This window comes from Chiloscyllium plagiosum, unplaced genomic scaffold (assembly GCF_037043375.1).
Source record: "Chiloscyllium plagiosum isolate Xiang-an unplaced genomic scaffold, Cpla_swu_hap1 HiC_scaffold_13, whole genome shotgun sequence".
In the NCBI taxonomy this organism is placed as follows: domain Eukaryota; kingdom Metazoa; phylum Chordata; class Chondrichthyes; order Orectolobiformes; family Hemiscylliidae; genus Chiloscyllium; species Chiloscyllium plagiosum.
Window position 1 is genome coordinate 27,533,915 of NW_028270151.1, and position 13,933 is coordinate 27,547,847.

A 13,933-nucleotide genomic window follows, 5' to 3' on the forward strand; every position below is an offset into this window, starting at 1 on the left:
TGAAATGTACAAAGGGGAAAAAGGTCTTAAAATAAGAGCGGCAGTTTGTTCATGCATCTTCTCACAGGGTAAAAGTCCTACTAAAGGATGCAGGTCTAAGGCATAATGAATGCACAAAATTTATAGAAGAAATCAATGATAAATGTGATATCTGTAGAACATGTAGGACTCTATCATATTCCATTGTGTCTCTCCCTTTAGTGGGAGTGTTAAACAAAATTGTACCAAGGAACTCAAAGGTAAGGAAAATGTCATTCTTATCCTTCAGAGGAAAATCCCTCCATCCTAGAAATTAGCTTGGTGAGCCTCTGTTGTCTTCCCACATGAGGAGAAAGTGAGGTCTGCAGATGCTGGAGATCAGAGCTGAAAATGTGTTGCTGGAAAAGCGCAGCAGGTCAGGGAGCATCCAGGGAACAGGAGAATCGGTGTTTCGGGCATAAGCCCTTCTTCAGGAGCCCTGGAGTAGGGCTTATGCCCGAAACATCGATTCTCCTGTTCCCTGGATGCTGCCTGACCTGCTGCGCTTTTCCAGCAACACATTTTCAGCTGTCTTCCCACATGACAAGACCAAAAAATTCACACAGTGTGCCAGGTGTGGTCTCAGCACACATCATTACTTAAATACTTAATTATTTTTGTATTAAAAGCCAATAAACCATTTCTCTCAATTTTTTCTGTACCTGTATGTTAATTTTCTGACTCATGCGAAATGTCACTCAAGACCCTTTCAAGTTCAACACTTCTCAGCCTATCACTGTTTCTGAAAAGGTCTGTTCTCCTGTAAAAATGGATAACTCCACACTTCTCCAAATTATGCATTCCATCTGCAAAGTGTTTGCTTGCTTACTTAGCCAAACCCATCACAGTTCACTGGGATAGTGCACTGAAAGTTGATCCCCACTATTTATAGAGTCCCTACAGTGTGAAAACAGGCCCTTTGACCTAACAAGTCTACACTGACCCTCCAAAGAGTAACCCACACAGACCCATTCCCCTACCCTATATTTACCCCTGACTAATGAACCTAACATCCCTAAACTCTATGGGCAATTTAGCACAGCCAATTCACCTAACCTGCACATCTTTGTGGATCGTGGGAGGAAACCGGATCACCCCAAGGAAACCCATGAAGGAAGAATGTCGCCCGAGGCTAGCATTGAACCCGGATCCCTGGTGCTGTGAGGCAGCAGTGCTAACCACTGAGCCACCATGCCGCACATATTTCTGGTTGTGGATTGAGAAGGGAAAAGTAGTGGTGTGGAAGGGATTGATGTTCTTTTTAAAAGCAGGTCATGAAAATGTGAAGATTGGCTGAAATTCGTGAAAGTCTCAATTTGCCTCTGACTGCTCCACACAACAAACACAGACCACACCAGGCTGTTTCAGGAACATGTGAAGTAACTAACAAGAACAGTAAAAGAAATGGATTTCTAATTTATGTTTCTTAAACTTTATCTCACAGTTGCATGTCAACTACACATCAGACACGTGTACACAAAACACAAATGTTATAAGTGTGGTATAGTCAGGAAAACACAGTCTATGAAATCAGTCATAGAATCATAGAGATGTACAGCATGGAAAGAGTCCAAAGCATCCATGCCGATCCGATATCCTAACCTAATCTCGTCCCATTTGCCAGCACTTGGCCCATATCCCTCTAAACCCTTCCTATTCATGTATCCATCCAGATGTTTTCTAAATGTCATAATTGTACCAGCCTCCACCACTTCTGGCAGCTCATTCTATACATGCACCACCCTCTGTGTGAAAAAGTTGCCCCTTTGGTCCCTTTTAAATTCCACCCTCTCACCCTAAATTTATGCATTCTAGGTCTGGACTCCTCCACCCCAGGGAAAAGACCCTGCCTATTTACTCTATCCATGCCCCTAATGATTTTATGAACCTCTATAAGATCACCCTTGCAGTCCAAATCACAAAACACATTGGAAGTTAGTTTCACAACCCTGTCAATTCTTCTTTGATGTCACAGTGTTATCTGCACAGTGCTATTCAGCCCTTTATTATCTTTGAGCAGAGAATTGGAGAAAACAACTTTATAGAGAAAGAGGAAAGTGAAAAAAATGATGCAGCCAATTCTGAAAGTTTCTTTGTCTCTATTTTCATTTCCTTTATTGAATTTATGCTAAACTACAGCCTTGTCCATCAGAGGATCGTTACTGTTGAAACACTACCATTTTGTCTGGACTCAATATGCCCAAAATGTCAGCAGCAACTCCAGGTGTACCTAAAAGTGACATGTAAACCTGCTGAACCTATAACACAGGAATACATTTATGCCAAACAGCTTAATTTGCACATAATAGACAGGGCTAGGCATTCCACAGTGAACAGATCAGATCTAAGCTCTGCAGTCCTTCCATATCTTGTGGAATAATGATGGGTAATTAATAACTCCCTGGAGGAGGAGGCTGTACAAACATCCCCATTCGGGCAAAAGTATTTGCATCCATCTTCAGCAGAAGTGCCTGAGTGGTTGATCCATCTCAGCCTCCTCCAGAGGTCCCCAGCATCATAAATGCCAATCTGCAGCCAATTCAGTTCACTGGAGGCACTGGATACTGCAAAGCCTAGTGTGATCAAAAATGCTGTCAAACAGCGAATTGCATAGCAATAGCCTGCTCAGTTTGGGTTTTGCCAGAATGACTCAGCTCTTGACCGCATTACCACTTTAATTAACCATGCATAAAAAAGTTGAATGCCAGAAGTAAATTCAGACTGACTGCCCTTGACATCAAAGCTTCATTTGACCGTATGGCATCAAGGAGCTGTTGCAAAACTGGAGTCAGTTGGAATTGGAGAAAACCATCTGCTGGTTTGAGTTATATCTGGCATAAAGGAATGTGGTTGGAGTTTTTAAAATGTCAGTCATCTCAGCTTCAGGACATGTTTGCAAGCATTCCTTAGGGCAATGTCCACAGCCCAACCATCTTCAGCCCCTTCATCAAAGAGTTACCGTTTGTCAGAAGTGGAGGTTGCACATTCTTGACACCATTTCCAACTCCTCAGGTACTGCATCAGTCCATGTCCAAATGCAGTAAGACCAAAACAATTTCCAAAGTTGCACTGACAAATGGCAAGTAATGATTGTGCCACACAGGTGTCAGAGAATCACATCTCCAGCAAGAGAAACCCTAATCACCACAGCCTGATATTCAATGGCTCCACCATCATTAATTCTCCCACTATCGCTATCATTGATTCTCCCACTATCAACATCCTTGGGGTCACTATTGACCATTAACTGAACTGGACTAGCGATATAAACACAATGGCTACAAGAGCAGGTCAAAACCTAGGAATACTGCAGCGCAAAACTCAACACCTAACTCCTCAAAGCCTGTAAAATAACTTACTTACAGTGTTGTGGTCATTATCACTGAAATGCTCTCCCATTGCCAACTTGAATACCTGTTTTGTTACCATTCTTCAATTTTCCTGTTCAGCTGAAATGTGGGTGGTGGTGACTGGTAATCTGGTTTGTAAGCTCACAAAGAACGACACAGTCCATGAGCTCCTCATGGTGAATGAAATGGAGATTCGGAACAAGTGGAAGACAGAGCATTTAACATTTAAAAGGCATCTGGATGGGTATATGAATTGGAATGGTTTAGAGGGATACAGGCCAAATGGAACTAGATTAGGTTAGGATATCTGGACAGAATGGACGAGTTGAACTGAAGGATCTGTTTCCATGCGGTACAACTCTGAGGATTTTCAAATGATTTACCTGAACCATTAGGATATTGTAACCAATTGAAATGATACTGTCCAAAATTACCCACTTTGTCCCTCAATTCTTGCCCTGTTCTGTTGGATTCGACATGCAATGTTAAGTCTGAAACAAGTGCTTGCATATTTGTTTCCCTGGGCAGCACCTGTACTTCCGCAGTTTAAAAAAAATTACAGCTCATTTACACTGTTGCCTATGACCTTATTGTGCATGAAGGATTTAAACGTACAACACCACCATTCTCAATGACTGCGTCTGCTTCACCAAGTCAGCATACTCGTTCTTCACTTTGCTTTCACATTTACATTTAATATTGTTTCCTGCTGCTTCAATCAACTCGCTCTGCTCCAAGTCCTACTCTGTATTCCACTGTTCTTTCTCCATCCTATAATCTCCATATCAATGCCAAAGCCCCAACTCCAAAATCTAATCCCTAAATTCATCTGCATCTCTTCCCATGCAGCACTTTCATTTCAGAAAATTTTTTTTTTTAATTGATTGCACATCTTATCTTCTCCCTTTTCCTGTCCCCAGTGCCCCCTCTGGTTTCTGATCCTTACATTGTTTCAGAGGGTAGCGCACATTCCCCAAAGGCTGTGGGGTCAAGTCCTAATCCAGAGACCTGAGTGTAAATTCATTATAGTATCCTTGTTGGGGAGGGAAAAAAAGCCTACAGTAATTTGTTAATGATTTTCTGTCCTATTCATCAAATACTTGAAGGAAACATCGTAGAAAAACAGCACTTCGGTGGCTAATTATATGGCGGACCCAAACTTCTCACATTGCCTTGCTTTGATTTATGATGCTCGCTGGAGACCTCCAGTGGCAGGAAGTGGATTCTTTTGCTCAAAATAGTTTGTGAAGCCCTCACTCAGTAATTTCCATCACATATTCAGCTCAGTTGTTGAAATGGTAACCCAATGTGCATGTACCAGCATTGTTTCAGAGGGTAGCGCACATTCCCGAAAGGCTGTGGGGTCAAGTCCTAATCCAGAGACCTGAGTGCATAAACTTTTAATGCTTTACTGTAGTTCTCTTAGAGACTCAGGACCAAGGGAGTGCTAAGCTGTCATAAGGGCAGTACTGAGGGAGTGCTGCACTGTCGGAAGGTCAATATTATGGGAGTGCTGCAAGTTTCAAGTCCAATCTGAACCTTTTTTCGAACTGAAGCCCTTAGTTTTGAAGAAGAGGAAAATATAAACCCTGGATTTCAGGCACTGTATCTTGGATCTTAGTGTTGTCCAGAATTGCTCTTTGTACCGATACCTACCAGTCACTGGGGAAGATCCACAGCCACAAGTTAGGTGTTCTTTACTAATGGCTGAAGTTATCCCTGAACTCTCAGCTTTAGCACTTTTTGCAAGTAAAAGAAAAGACTTAAGAAGAGATTTTAATAGTTGTGGTTCTGTTCGCCGAGCTGGGAATTTGTGTTGCAGACGTTTCGTCCCCTGTCTAGGTGACATCCTCAGTGCTTGGAAGCCTCCTGTGAAGCGCTTCTGTGATGTTTCTCCGGCGTTTATAGTGGTTTGTCTCTGCCGCTTCCAGTTGTCAGTTCCAGCTGTCCGTTGCAGTGGTCGGTATATTGGGTCCAGGTCGATGTGCTTATTGATTGAATCTGTGGATGAGTGCCATGTCTCTAGGAATTCCCTGGCTGTTCTGTTTGGCTTGTCCTATAATAGTAGTGTTGTCCCAGTCGAATTCATGTTGCTCGTCATCTGTGTGTGTGGCTACTAAGGATAGTTGGTCATGTCGTTTCGTGGCTAGTTGGTGTTCATGGATGCGGATCGTTAGCTGTCTGATTATGTTCTTATCATTTCTTAGTGATTTTAGTGCTTCCCTCTCCTTGGTGTTATGGTTATGTGTTTGTCTTTTCTTTGTTATCAGAGGTACAATACTTTGTCTCACTGTGTCTCTTCTGTCAATCCATTGTTCCTGAGTGTGCATTCTAGTGCTGCTAGGAAGTCTGCTGTCTTGGCGTCCCTGTGATTGTAGTTGAGTCCCTTGGCCAGTATTGTTCTTTCCGTGTCTGTGAGCTGTCTGTGGGAGAGGTTTCTAACCCAGGTGTGTGTTGCGGTGTCCTCTCTGTTGTGTGTTAGTTTGGCCATTTTTTCTTTTAGTGCCGTTTTTTTGCGGTGTGTGGTCCTGTTCTGTCCTATGGTGACGGCCTGTTCTATAGTCCGGGTCCATTCCTGATTGGTGGTTTTTGAAATTATTTATGAAGTCTGTTGTGAGCGTCTGTAATCATTACCTGGATCATCCTGAATCCATATGGTCTCATTCAATATAACGGCACTGTTCACCTCTATCGACAAAACCCTAGCCAGAGAAACAGTGGCCAACCTGCTGGACATACAGAACAGACAACAGGAAGGTGAACCTATCAACAAAGATGGCATACTCAAACTACTGGACTTGTGCCTCAGAACACACTTCACATTCAACAACCAAATATATGAACAAATCAACGGCAGACCCATGGGCTCACCCATCTCTGGACTCATAGCAGAAGCGGTAATGCAAAGATTAGAACAAACAGTCTTACCGCAAATTCAACCCAAACTCTGGGTCAGATATGTGGATGACACCTTTGTAATCATTAAAAACACAAATAGAGAACACACACCGGATCATCAACGCCATACTCGCAGGAATCCGATTCACTAGAGAGGAAGAAAAGGACAACCAACTCCCATTCTTAGACGTGATGGTACAGAGAACACCTAACGGAGAATTCACCACTAAGGTATACAGGAAAGCCACACACACAGACCAAATCCTGAACTACGAAAGCAACCACCCCAAAACACACAAAAGAAGTTGCATCAAGACACTGTTCAAAAGGGCCACAACACACTGCAGTACACCAGAACTGCAAAAAGAGGAAGAAGAACACCTATATAATGTATTCGCCAAAAACAGATACCCGCGCAATTTCATCAACAGATGCCTAAGGGAAAGACAACAGAATGAGGACATGCCACAACCCAAAGGACTAGCCACACTACCATACATCAAGAGCATTTCCGAACTTACAGCCAGAGTACTGCGACCCCTAGGACTCATAACAGCACACAAACCAACAGCCACTCTCAGACAACAGCTCACCAGAACGAAGGACCTGATACCCAGCATGAGCAAAACTAATGAAGTGTACAAAATCCCATGCAAGGACTGCACAAAACACTACATAGGACAAACAGGAAGACAGCTAACGATCCGCATCCATGAACACCAACTAGCCACGAAACGACATGACTAGCTATCCTTAGTAGCCACACACACAGATGACAGGCAACATGAATTCGACTGGGACAACACTACTATTATAGGACAAGCCAAACAGAGAACAGCCAGGGAATTCCTAGAGGCATGGCACTCATCCACAGATTCAATCAATAAGCACATTGACCTGGACCCAATATACCGACCACTGCAACGGACAGCTGGAACTGACAACTGGAAGCGGCAGATTCAAACCACTATAAATGCCGGAGAAACATCACAGAAGCGCTTCACAGGAGGCTTCCAAGCACTGAGGATGTCATCTAGACAGGGGGCGAAACGTCTGCAACACAAATTCCCAGCTCGGTGAACAGAACCACAACAACGAGCACCCCGAGCTACAAATCTTCTCACAGATTTAAATAGTCGTCTTTACAATCATGTAAAATTTCGATCTCCCTCTGCACAGGAGCTATTGTGGCGCTGTCATTTTAAATTAACACTGAGCAAGGAAGTCTTAGGACAAATGTCTTTAAGTGACGGGTTATGATGTGGTTCAGAACGAAAGTAGCTTTGGATTATACTGGCAAAGTGTTGTCATAGGCATGATAGACTAAATAACCACCTTATATGCTGTAAATCTCTCGTGCTTGTAACTGCACATTTGCTCCTCAAGACTGATGCAGTGAAGTCGGTCTCACACTGGAGCCTCGGGCATCACATAGGCCGTGACAGCGATAGAGGTGTGCACATGTGAGCTGGTTGTCTAAAACTCAGAATCCGAAGGTGTGCCTGAAGCGATTCCTGCAATGTGGATGATTAAATTATTGAAAATGTCGCTCGGGGTGGGGAACTAAGTCAGTCCTTGTTTTTCCTATGATTTAATGACTGGCAAGTTTAACCATCTCCAACAGGGCTGAATCCAAGAATAGATTATGCCATGAAGGAAGCAATGCACGGTATTTCAAAGATGAGTGCCAAAGATGTGGAGTGGAAAGATGCTGAACTGGCACGGAAACTTCAAGAGGAAGAGATTATGGTGAGCAGAAAAAAAGTGTCACACAGTGAACTTTGCTGTTAATATAATGCTTGCTGACATTAATGACTCAATTATCTGTCTACAGTAGCGTCAGCCACTCACACAATCATCTCAGCAAATTTGCCGAGCTTGGTTTTCCCCGGTGCATTGCTCAGGGGGTAATGATCTCTCTGATGCACTATTAAACCTGAGACCTGTCTTAACTGGTTTCCTAATTTCCTTCAGCGAAGGAAACTGCTGGTCTTATGTGGACTGGCCGACATGTGACTCCAGACCCACAGCAATATGGTTGACTCTTAACTGCCCTGTGGGCATTTAGGGATGAGCGATGTTCCAACAAGCAGGCATTTCTCCCCAGTCTCCTGGCTTTACCCCCAATTGTCTTCATTGCAAATGAAGTCATCTTTCTCATACTGGCTTTAGGATCTTGCTGTGCACATATCTGCTGCCCCATTTCCCAACATTACAGTGATTCTACATCGAAGTTGCTTCATTGATTTTAATATACTTTATGAAATCCTTTTTCATGAGAAGGTACAAGTCCAAAAAATAACACATTAACATTAGGAGTTAATTTCCTGAGATTCTTTTAAGTTCTGTTAAAATTTGACTTTGTTTTAACTCTTGTAATAACCGTGTCTCTTCAAAACGAAGAGCAATATGCAAAAATCTCTGCTGATGACATTAAGTAAATGGAGCAGCATCTTTATCAGTCAGTTCAGTGAAAGCAGCTGAAGACTGTCCTGTGTAATTTCAGCATTTATTACCCATCCATACCTGCCTGTAACATCGTGATATTGGAATCACAAATCAATATAGGGCTGGCCGGTTCCCTTCCTTTAAAGACATTCTTTAACCAATTTGGTTTTCTCGCAATTTTTATGTTGCTTCTCTTAAATTCTCAAATTTATTGAATTGAATTCATGTAGTGTCCTTCATGATCACAAGATGTCTGAAATCATTTTGCATTCCATATAAATGCAGGTTTTGTTTCCTTGAATGTTTTTAAAATACTTCTATCTTGGAAACCGACTCTAAAAAAATTTAATTTCTCTTTAAAAAGTGATGCAGAAACTAAGAAGAGAACTTCCTACTGTCAGGCAATTTTTGATTGCTCTGTCTCTTTCACCCACTTGTGAAAATACTAGTTGTGGGGTTTAGCCACCCTCCCTTACTTTACCAGCATAATGTCCATGTTGGAGCCTGCACCATCCTTGTGCACAGCTGCTGTTCAGCTGGAATAATTGTTAAATACACCCACCCAGATATGTCCCCCACTCCCCATCTCTACCAAGTGTTTGAGGAGTTTTGTTGTGAATTTTTAAAATCATATAAAGTAGTACTGTCAATAAATTTTCCTTGGAAGATTAGTTGTCTGCAGATAATGCAGGTTTGAGAGAGCTGGTGGGGTATTGATAACATTACTGGACTAGAAATCCAGAAACTATAGCCTATTGCTCCAAGGAAAAGATTTCAGTTTCTTCTATGGCAGATAGTGCAATTTAAATTCAATTCATTAAATCCAGAATTGAAAACTCGTTTCAGTAACAATCAGTGATTGTCATTGAAATCCATCTGGTTCACTAATGTCCTTTAGGAAAAAAAAGTCATCCTTGCCTGGTCTGGTGACTCCAGACCCACAGCAACTGCCGTTGGCTTACTGGGATACTTCCATTCAGTTCAAGGGCATTTAGGGATGGGCAGCAACCTTGGCAATGTTGCCCTTATTCTAGCAAAGGGTAAGAAAAATGCCAGCTATGAACCAGTGCAGTCACCGAGCTGAAAGCCTGTTTCTTTTTTGCTTTGGTACAGGCTGTCAAAAGTTCCAAACGAGCAGCTCAGTTGGCACAAGATGAGGTAAGACTATCCTTCACAGTTATGCCAATCTTTGCCAGACACTGAGTGGTATAACTTTACATTCTTGTTCTGATTTGATTTTCTAGGGAAGAACTGTTTCCCAAGAGTTGTTTCTGAATGTTGTTTATTGCAGTGGACTCTGTCTTTCATGCTGAGAGAGATGTCACAATTAAGCTCGATGCGGTTGTGTAGCACTGGAATTAACGTTCAAATCCTTTGGCCACCACTTGCAGGAGATTGCCCGGTTACTAATGGAGGAAGAGAAGAAACACTCCCATAGGAAATCCAAGGAGAAAGATCCTACACGGAAAGGAGAGGAAGACAGGAGGAAGGGCTCATCAGAAAGCAGGAGGCATGATCAGGAAAAAAAGGTAGAGGTTGACAACAGTTTAATTTAAAAATGAGAATTCTAAACTAGGCAAGATTAGCTTCCAGGCAAACATGGGTACTGCAATGCTGGAGATTGGAGTCGAGAATCAAGTAGTGCTGGAAAAGCACAGCAGGTCAGGCAGCATCCAAGAAGCAGGAAAATCGACATTTCAGGCAAAAGCCTTTCATCAGGAATGAGGCTGAGAGCCTCAGCAGTGGAGCGATAAATGGGAGGGGGGGCGGGGGGGCTGGGGAGAAGGAAGCAGAGAGTGCAGTAGGTGGATGGAGGTGGGTTAAAGGTGATAGATTGGAGAGGAGAGTGGAGCGCATAGATGGGAAGGAAGATTGACAAGTGGGACAGGTCATGAGGAAGGTGCTGAGCTGGAAGGTTGGAGCTGGGGTAAGGTGGGGGGAGGGGAAATGAGGAAACTGGTGATGTCCACATTGATGCCATGGGGTTTAAGGGTTCCAAGGTGGAAGATGAGGCATTCTTCCTCCAGGCATCAGGTGGTAAGGGAGTGGCGATGGAGGAGGCCCAGGACGTGCATGTCCTCAGCAGAATGGGAGGGGGAGTTGAAATGTTCAGCCACAGGGTGGTGGGGTTGATTGGTGCAGATATCCCGGAGATGTTCTCTGAAGTGCTCTGCATGTAGGCGTCCAGTCTCCCCAATGTAGAGAAGACCGCATAGGGAGTTACGGATGCAGTAAATGACATGTGGATGTTCAAGTGAAGCTTTGATGGATGTGGAAGGCTCCTTTGGGGCCTTGGATGGAGGCGAGGGGGGAGGTGTGGGCACAGGTTTTGCAATTCCTGCAGTGGCAGGAGAGGGGAGGGTGCAGACCATGAAGATTAGCTTCTGGATTTTTCTTGTCAAGGAAAAGGTAAATAATTGTATAATGTTTTAGCATACTTGTGAGTACCTGACAATCTGAAGGTTACTTGTGCATGGAGAGCATTCCTCTCTTGAAATTATGTCATGTACACTCTGTGCATCCACATTTACAGGTTGACATAAACTGGTAGCCAGGACTTTGCTTTAAAATCTCATTCAAGGATTGCCCTCCCTTTAAATCAGTAATTCCACTGTATTATTCTGGCATAAGACTGTAAGGCGTTGGAGCAGAAATAGGTCCTTTGGATCGCTCCACCATTTGATGAGACATGTCACATTTTATTGTCGTTGAAGTCCTAAATTGAGGCTTGAAGTCAGGACCTGTTAACCAGACAGATTCCTGGGTTGGCAGGACTGACACACAAAGAGACGCTGAATTCGGCATAACTAAATTCAGTGTTTAGAAAATTGAGGGGACCTTTGTTGAAACCTATAAAACTCCAAGGACTAGACAGGATATATGCAGGAAGGATATCCCCAATGACTGGGGAGTTCAGAATCAGGAATCACAGTATTAGGATGCAGGGTTGGCCATTTAGGACTGAGCTAAGAATTCTCTGCCACAGAAAGTGGTTGAGGCCAGACATTGAATATTTCAAGAAGGAATTAAATATAGTTCTTAGGGCTAAAGGGATAAAAGGCTATGGGGAAAATGTGGGAACTGGGTATTGGGTTGGACGATCAGCCATAATCACAATGAATGATGGAGCAGGTTCAAAGGCTGAATGGCCTTAGTCCTATTTTCTATATCTAATGTAACCTCCAAGTCCAAAAAACCTCCCAGTTGCCTCTCAGTAAAGCTGTTCGACTCATCTATGATTCAGAAATAGATAATGTTCTGCAGCAGCCATTGATGTTTTTGCCTGGTCATTGCAATGACAGAATAAAGTCAGAATGGTTAATAGAAACTAGGAGCAGGCCATTCAGTATGATGATGGCTTATTTTCTATCTCAACATTATATTCCCTGTTTCTTCCTGTAGCCCTTGCTTCCTTTAAAATTGAGAAAATTATCTATCTCTTGAATTTGTTAAATGACTTGGTGTCCACAGCCTTCTGCAGTAAAGAATTCCACAGGTTCATGACCCGTTGACTGAAGAAATCGTTTTTCCTAAATGGTCAACCCCGTATCCTGAAACAGTGTCTCCTGATTCTATACTCCCTAACCATGGATAACATCCTCCCTATATCTACAGATTGTTCTGCTATAATGCAACCATTGGGTTCCTCTGTAACCTCATGCTATAGAAAATCACACTGTAGAAGATTGCTAATAGAAAATCACTATACCTATTCAGTAGAAAGTTCGCAATATCCAAACAAATGTCTGCAATTCATCAGTCGCGTTATAGCCAATTCATGCTGACAAAACGCGCATTATAGCAGAACAACTAGTAGTTGGTCTAGCCCTGTTAGAATTTCATACTTTCAATGAGATCCCTTCTCATCTTTCTAAACTCTCGTGAATGCAGGTCCAATCAAAACAGTCACTCCTAATAGGACAGTCTTGCCATTCCCTGTATCAGTGTAGTAAACCTCCATTGCACTCCCTCCATGGCAAGTATATCCTTCGTTAGGGAGATTAAAGCTGCACACAATACTCCAAGTGCAGACTCTCTAAGGCCCTCTATAACTACAGCAAGGCATCCCTATTTCTGAACTCCAGTCCTTCTGCAATGAAGACCAATATACTATTTGCCTCTCGAATTGCTTGCTACATCTTTCTGTCTGGTTTTATTGACTAGTGTACAATAATAACACCCAGATCACTTTGTACATCTGCACTTCCCAATATTTCACTACTTAAATAATACTCTCCCTTACCATTTCTCACACTAAAGTGAATAACTTTAGTCACATTGTGCTTCATTGGTCATGTGTTTGCTGACTCACTCATCTAAATAACTTTAAACATGCTCCTCACAACTCTCAATCCTGACCATTTTTGTGTCATCCACGAACCTGGAAATCTTGCACTTAGTTCCCTAATTCAAGTTATTTTTATATATCGGGAGTATTTGGGATCCAAGTAGTCATCCTTATGATACTTCACTAGTCACTGCCCACCACTTGAAAAACAACTCATTTATTCCCACTCTCTCTTTCCTATTTCGATCAATTCTCAATCCACGTGCTTTAACTTTGCCCACAAACCACTTATGAGGGACCTTATAAAGTCCTGTTGAAAAATCCAAATATACCATACCTACTTGTTCTTTCCTCTCTATTCAATTCTACGTGCTCAAAAAAAAACTCCTGACAATTTGTTCAGCATGATTTGTCTTTCACAAACCCATGCTGGCTTTGTCCAATTCTGTTACTGCTTTCCAAATGTTCTACTATCACGTGTTTTATGATAGACTCTAGCGTTTTCCCAATTCCTGATAGTGGGCTAACTGGTCTGTCATTTTGGGTTTTTTTCTCTCTCTCCCTTTTTTAAAATGTGAAGTTACATTTGCCACCATCCAATCTGTAGAAAAGGAAGGTGATTGCAAATGAATCCAGGATTTCCAAGGCCACTTATTTTTGTGCTCTGGTTTGTAGATAATCATGCCCTGATAATTCGTTAGCTTTAACCCTATTAATTTGCCTAGAGCTTTTTGTTATGACTACTGCTTTTCTCAATTCCATCCTCTCAGTAGGTCCTTGGTCCCCTCATATTTGTTCAGAAAGAGTCAAAGTATGTGTTCAATTCTTCTGCCATATCTTTGTTGCCCGTTGTAACTTCTCCAGCTTCCAACAGTAAAGGAGCCACATTTGTTATAAGCAAATTACTGCGGATGCTGGAATCTGAAACCAA

At 42.5% G+C, this 13,933-nt stretch overlaps 1 protein-coding gene across 2 annotated transcripts in view; it reads left to right on the forward strand.

Moving 5' to 3' along the window:
- Positions 1–13,933, forward strand: part of ccdc50a (coiled-coil domain containing 50a) — a 99,616-nt gene that overhangs the window by 62,629 nt on the left and 23,054 nt on the right. For both annotated transcript variants that reach the window (XM_087993409.1, XM_087993410.1), the window contains 3 exons: positions 7,891–8,015; positions 9,828–9,872; positions 10,106–10,243. In XM_087993409.1, coding sequence (XP_087849535.1) covers positions 7,891–8,015; positions 9,828–9,872; positions 10,106–10,243 — 308 coding nt within the window. The remainder of the gene's footprint in view (positions 1–7,890; positions 8,016–9,827; positions 9,873–10,105; positions 10,244–13,933) is intronic.